The sequence below is a fragment of the Bos mutus genome, chromosome 18 (assembly GCF_027580195.1).
Source record: "Bos mutus isolate GX-2022 chromosome 18, NWIPB_WYAK_1.1, whole genome shotgun sequence".
Lineage (NCBI taxonomy): Eukaryota > Metazoa > Chordata > Mammalia > Artiodactyla > Bovidae > Bos > Bos mutus.
The window spans coordinates 49,645,112-49,651,530 of NC_091634.1; the positions used below are offsets into that span (position 1 = coordinate 49,645,112).

General features: G+C 46.1%; 1 protein-coding gene across 1 annotated transcript in view; it reads left to right on the forward strand.

The window, feature by feature from the left end:
* ZCCHC14 (zinc finger CCHC-type containing 14) overlaps positions 1–5,715 on the forward strand; it is a 47,946-nt gene extending 42,231 nt beyond the window's left edge. Inside the window, 2 exon segments of the mRNA XM_070388585.1 lie at positions 1–786; positions 1,813–5,715. Of these exon segments, the coding sequence (XP_070244686.1) occupies positions 1–786; positions 1,813–1,868 (842 nt within the window). The 3' untranslated portion in view covers positions 1,869–5,715.
* The last annotated feature ends 704 nt before the right edge of the window (positions 5,716–6,419 follow it).

Genomic DNA, 6,419 nt, shown 5'->3' on the forward strand with positions numbered 1-6,419 from the left:
GGACTGCTCTGTACACAGCCAACACCAAAGCTGCCTTCTCTGCGATGAGCAGTGTGCCCGTGGGCCCCCTGCAGGGCAGCTTCTGTGCGAACAGCAACACTGCCGCCTCCAGTAGCCACCCTTCCCCATCCTTCGCAAACATGGCCACCGTGCCCAGCTGCCCGGCCCCCAGCTCCAGCCCCGCGCTCTCCTCGGTCCCCGAAAGCAGCTTCTACAGCAGCAGTGGTGGCGGCGGCGGTGGTGGCAGCTCCCCCGGGAACCTCCCCGCTTCAGCCCAGAACCACCACCACCACCACCACCATCAGCAGCAGCCGGTGCCCCAGCAGCCGGCGCCCGCCCCGCCGCCCGGCTGTGTTGTGTGCACGTCATGCGGCTGCAGTGGGAGCTGCGGCTCGAGCGGCCTGACTGTCAGCTACGCCAGCTACTTCCAGCACCCGTTCTCGGGGCCCTCAGTCTTCCCCTTCCCGTTCCTGCCCTTCAGCCCCGTGTGCGGCAGCGGCTACATGGGTGCCCAGCAGTATGGCGGCGGCGCCTTCCCAGTCGTGCACTCGCCCTACGGTGGTGGCGTGGGCCCCGAGCCCGTGCTGGGTGGCCAGTCCGCCTTCACTGTCCCGCCTGTGCAGAACTTCATGGGGGCGGCGGGCGTCTACCAGGCCCAGGGCTTGGTGGGCAGTAGCAATGGTTCCAGTCACAAAAAGAGCGGGAACCTCTCGTGTTACAACTGTGGGGCCACCGGTCACCGCGCTCAGGACTGCAAGCAGCCGTCCATGGACTTCAATCGGCAAGGTAAAGGCTCTCGAGGTGGAGAGATCCAGACAGGAGTGTCCTTTTTATGAAAATAATAATCAACTTCCTTTTTTCTAAAGCAAGCAAGAAGTGATTTTCAAGTGCTCTCTGAAAAGGCACCAAACTCTTGATGGGCTGTGCAGCCCCCAGAGGGCAGCTTTGGTTCAGAGACTGTCTTTATGATTTCCGCCTGCTCCTCACTCCAGTGTGGCTCTCTGGCCGTGGCCCGACGGCTCCGCGGTCTGTTCTTTTGTGCCACGTGACTGGGGAGCAAGCGTGGGTGATTCAGAGCCACGCCCAGTGTTAACTGAGAACCGAGGGCGTGGCGTGTGAGTGCAGGCGCTGCCGATGGGACTCTGTCCCCGCTTGTGTCCCCGGTCCAGCGTGGCGTGGCCGTGGCCGCCGTGTAGCTCCGTGGTGTCCTCGCTCCCTGTGCTGTATCTTCTTCCTCCCCCCTTTCCTACTTCCACTCGCTATTTTTTTGTCTCCTTTAGTCAGGTGTGTGTCTGCTGTCGTTACCACACCAGGTTTGTTCTTGCTGTTTTTCTGGGCATGGGGATAGCTGGACAGTCAGCCACTTGCTTTCTGGAGAATTTTGAGGGGAGCTGCACAGACAGCCTGGAGTCGGGTCTGGTGGCAGGTGGGGTGCCTGTGGGCTGTGGCCACCCCCGTTGACAGAGATGGTGCTGCGTCTCCTGAGGCAGCGAACCCAGAGCCCTCTGTGGGGTCGGGCCTCCCTGGCCCTGCCCCAGGGAAGGGGCTGATTCTTGCTGTCTGAGCTCCCAAAGTTTGAGGGAAAGGACTGGGAACTCTGCAGTCTCTGCACCGTTTGTCTGATTTGATAAACTTTACAAAAGAGTTTTGGGGGTGCAGCAGGGGAATTGGGAGTGGTTAGAAGAGGTGGTTTAGATTTCCAGCACCCAAATCTTGACCAGTGACTCCGGAAATAACTTTGGACAGATCATGGCAGTAATTCTATGGTGATTCAAATTTGATCTCTTTTTTTTTTTTTCCCCCCTTCTCTAGGTACTTTTAGGTTGAAATATGCCCCTCCAGCAGAAAGTCTGGACTCCACAGATTGATATTTTTCTCTGGCAACAGAACACTATTAAGCCATGGAGACCTAAGGAAAATTAAATACAAAACTGAGAAGTCTAGTTGCTGTTGAGCTTAATATTTTTAATCCAAAGGTGCTTTACTTTACTAGACTGGATAGAAAACCTAGCGTAGGAATGCATCAAACTCAGTTTTATTGCCAAAATCCTAGACGGGAGCTTGATGTCAGGACTGGCCTAGTGGGTATCTCCACTGTGGGTGAAAACTGGCCACCTCCACCCTTGGTCGCAATGCAGAGACCTGCCGTCTCCTGAAGAGCATTGCCGTAATTGGTCCTTCTAGGCTCACACGTAATTCCAGGGCAGCTACGTGAGGTTGGATCGAGAACTGAAGGTCGGAGTTCTCCAAGTGGAGTTCTACCAGTCGGACTCTTGACACCCCTGGTGAGGGAAAATGTCGCCTTTGTTTTGTTCTGTTTGTTCTGTTTCGTTCTTAACAGTGGTTAGGCACTAATCTCTGGGCTTTTTAAGGATTGCACTACAGAAGAATGTAAACTGATGTCAATCTCTGCAGTTCTGGGAGACAGACTCCCTGAGACCAGTCAGTGCAAGACACTCAGAGACTCCGTCTTTAGAGTCGGCACCAGCAGGCTACATGACTTAGTACACAAGAGGTGTTAGTGTTCCTTCCCTCCTTAAAAGCACTTGTAGCAGTTTTCAGGTTTTTATTTTTTCCTGCAAATACATTTAAACTACATTATTAAACAGAAATAGTTACTTGCAACAACTTAATTTCTAAAAGGGTCCAAGTCCCAGAGAATCCCTAGCTGTCAAAGCTTTGAGGACATCTTCCTTCCCAGCCCTTCAGAGCTTTGAGTCCTGTCGTCTTCCCCATGAAGGAACCCTGGCAGACGCGATAGCAGCACGGCCTCGTGATCGGCACTGACGGGAGGCTGCGTATCCTTAGCCAAGTTTGCAAGTTATTTTATCTCCCATGGACTTCCCAAGGACCCCAAGGCTCACTGCTAACGGATTCACACTTGAGACAGACCTTTCAACAATAATACAGTCCTACAATCTCTGAGCAAACGACTGAAATTTTCTCCTGTCAACTTCTTTTGTATTAGGCTCTGTATCAATAGTTAATTCCATTTAAAAATTACCGGAAAACTACAATAGAAAGTGGTTAAGACTCTGAAAGAGACTACACCGACAGGACAGAGCTACAAGACCTGCAGAAGTCTAGTTTTATCAAGGTGGGAAATACAGTCCACCACGCAGCTCTCAATTTTACCCCATGCAATGAGAGCTTTTGTTGTGAAAGTTAGGGACTTAAAGCTTCATGGCTAAAGGGAATTTTGTGCTTCAATAATACTGTTTTAAATGCTACAGCCTTCAATGTTAAAATACTGATTGGTAAGGCCTTGCCCAGGGATTTTCCAGTTGAATATTTAAAAGAGAAAATAATAATAGACCATTCTTAAAATGGACAATCAGCCTCATGCAAAATTGGTGTAAATCAAGAGTACCCTAGAATTTGAGGCATTGTGTTGTAAGGCTTCAAATTTTTCAGATCAGTTTCCTGGCTTCTTGGAAACTAAGGCAGAAAGTTGTTACTTTTTTTAATGAAAGGCTTTTAGTAGAGTTTTTTAGAGTTTTATTTTAGTAGTTTTGTTTCTATGCAATGCAGAATTGACAGACCTCTGTATTCTCTCTCCTTGGCACAGTGTTACCTACAGTTTTGAAGTAATGATGATGCTTACAACAGCTTTTTGGGGGAATGTTACATTGATCTCTTAAATTATAAACACTACAAAATGTCAAAATTGTGAGAACTGACACAACTTTGCCTTAAAGAGTACTAGACTGGAACTTGTCATATTATGTTTAAGGAAGACTTGGAGTGTTCATTGATGTTTACGATTTTAATATTTCTGAAGGCCGTTACAGTGGCCTGGATATGTGCTGAAAGCCAAACTTTTAAAATTTTTTGGTTTTTTTTTAAACAAAGAACTATTTTAAATAAATCCTATTTCAACACAGTGAAATTGTTGAAAACTGTCTCATAACAAAAGAGAAAAATCATATTTAGGGTTTTTTTTTTTGTTTTAGTCGTCAGTATTGGGGAATGAAAGTGTCTGTTGTTACCCTTATAACTGTTTTGATAAATATTAGAGGTTAGCGTCAAATACAACAAAAAATCAGAACAAACTTCAACTTAAAGTATGACATTCAAATTGAGAGAAATAGGTTCAGACATTGTGTGGCTGTGTTCCAGTCATGAGAAGTCTCAGAGAAACTTCTAGTTGTCTTTGAAAATGCGTGTGGCCACTCAGAGTTGCTAACGGTAAAACATGAACACGGGACACACAGGCACAAAGCATTCAGCTGCCGCCCCGTGAGACCTCTTCTCGAGTGAGCGGGTCCCATACTTGGGAATATTTGCTAGCAGTATCGTCTCTGATGAAATTTCTCTCCAGAAGCAACCACAGTCAGTGAGCCTAAAGAGCATTTGGCATTGCCTCAGAGGATGTCCTCATCAGCTAGAAACAGATCAGGCTGGCCCTTTGAATCAGTCACTGAAGTTGTGGGCTCAGTTTCTAAATGCTGTGGCCCCAGCCACTGTGCTCTGTGTGGTCTGTCTTATCTTAAAGTTTCTATCCCCAAGAATGGGGAAAGTGGAATGTACAGATTGAAGTAGATACGTTGGGATAAAACACTAATTTTTTTTGTTTTGTTTTTTAAAGCAGAACACTCAATTTTCTACCTTATTTTCTAATTTTTATTTTATGATATTGAAAATTGGAAAGTGTATAAATGTTAAAAACTTCTAATTGCTAAAGAGCACTGAGAAAATGGGAGCTAGCACTTAGAATAATAAAGACAAAACTATTTTCTTGAAAGCAGGTATGTGATTGGATGTTTTTAAAAAAAAAGACCAGCATCATTTATAATCTCCAAAAGATTACACGAGTTCAGCTTGTTAATATAGTAGTCAGTAGGTTCAGTATTTTAATTTACCAATTTAGAATTCTAGGTCCTTTATCGCAAGAAGTCCCACAGTTAGTTTATACTGCACGCTGTGTGGAGGTGCAGAGCGGGTAGTAACTTTGCCTACCGTTACACGGCTGTCACGCGTTCCCGTCTGAGCACAGGCTGACCGAGGCTTGCATCTGTCCACTCACTCGTGTTGCTAGTGAGCACTTTCCTGAGCGGGACTTGGGTCGCACCCTCCTCGCTCCCTGTCACTGTCACTCTTCCTGCTTCTGTGGTGGCTTACTAGATGCCTTGCTAGTTTTACACGCTGATAACTGATGGCGTTACATGTCCAAGAGTCTTAAAGGTTGTAAGGGAAACCGTGACCCTGCTCAGCTCGACCACCCGTCCAGTGGATGGGCCCGTGGACCCTGAGTGAGGTGGCCGTCCTTTCCAAAGTGCAGATGACTCCCAAAGAATGAGGCAGGTGACATTTACATCCATGGGTTCTGAAGAGGCTCAATTAAAAGTCCTGAGGTTCTGAATCAAAGTGAGTATCTTTAATCAACACTTGCAAACTACGTACTGTGCTGGTTGAGGCCAAAGGTCAATGTTACTACACTGTTACTGGAGGGAGGGGCGCGCCGGCCAGTCCATCCCGGTGCTGTGAGGAGCCCCTCATGCGTAAAGTTCTTAGATGCACAAAGACAGGCTTTGGTACTGAAACTGAAGACCTCGTGTACTCAAGAATCTTCACAGCTTCTATTGGACATATTTCTTTTTAGGAATGAAGGAAAATTCTCCCATTTTTGAGCCATTCTTTTATGTCAATTCTACAAAATTGCATGTAACTTTATAAATATTTTTAAAAGATATAGTTTTGTAAATATTTAATATTCTGCTAATTTGATTTTGAATTGTAAATGTCAAGTATTCTGTTTTTGGGGTTTTTATGTTTTATTATACTTTGTTAAAAAGGAAAAATTGTACATTTTTAGAATGTTTTTATGAGTAAATTTAATGTACTGAAAATAAAAATTAAAAAAAAAAAGGTTCTTTTTATTAGGTCTTTGTCTCATATAATACAAGGCACATATCCTTTCCAATGGTGGCTTTTGATTTCCAAGCTAGGGAGTCTGTTCCTTCTGCCGCCTTCTCAGTGTTACAAAAGGAATACCTGGTCTTAAATCCACTTTCTGTCTAGTTTCCTGGGTTTTTAAAAAATGTTCTATGTATGAATAGAAATGTGAATTGATTTGGGATTGGTTTTAAGGTCTTCCAGCTCCCAGTTCCATAATCAGGGTCAGCATTACTAGACCAAGTGTCCTTCGGACATTTCCAAACTCGTAGTGAGTGTGCCCTGGTGTCTGTGGCCATGTCCTCCCTGGACTCGGGATGGTGGCAGGCTAACAAGCATGTGTTTGCCCTGGTCTGCGGTGCTACCCTGAGCAGTGCAGGCCACAGAGAGAGAATTCAGGGACTTTCTCCCTAGCAGGAATCTCCAGTTTGGCTTGGTCTTCTCAGACTTCTGGATACCCGGAGAAAAACACATGCACACGCACGGTTCCAGGACTGGTCAGGGCTCCTGTCAGGTAAGTAGCA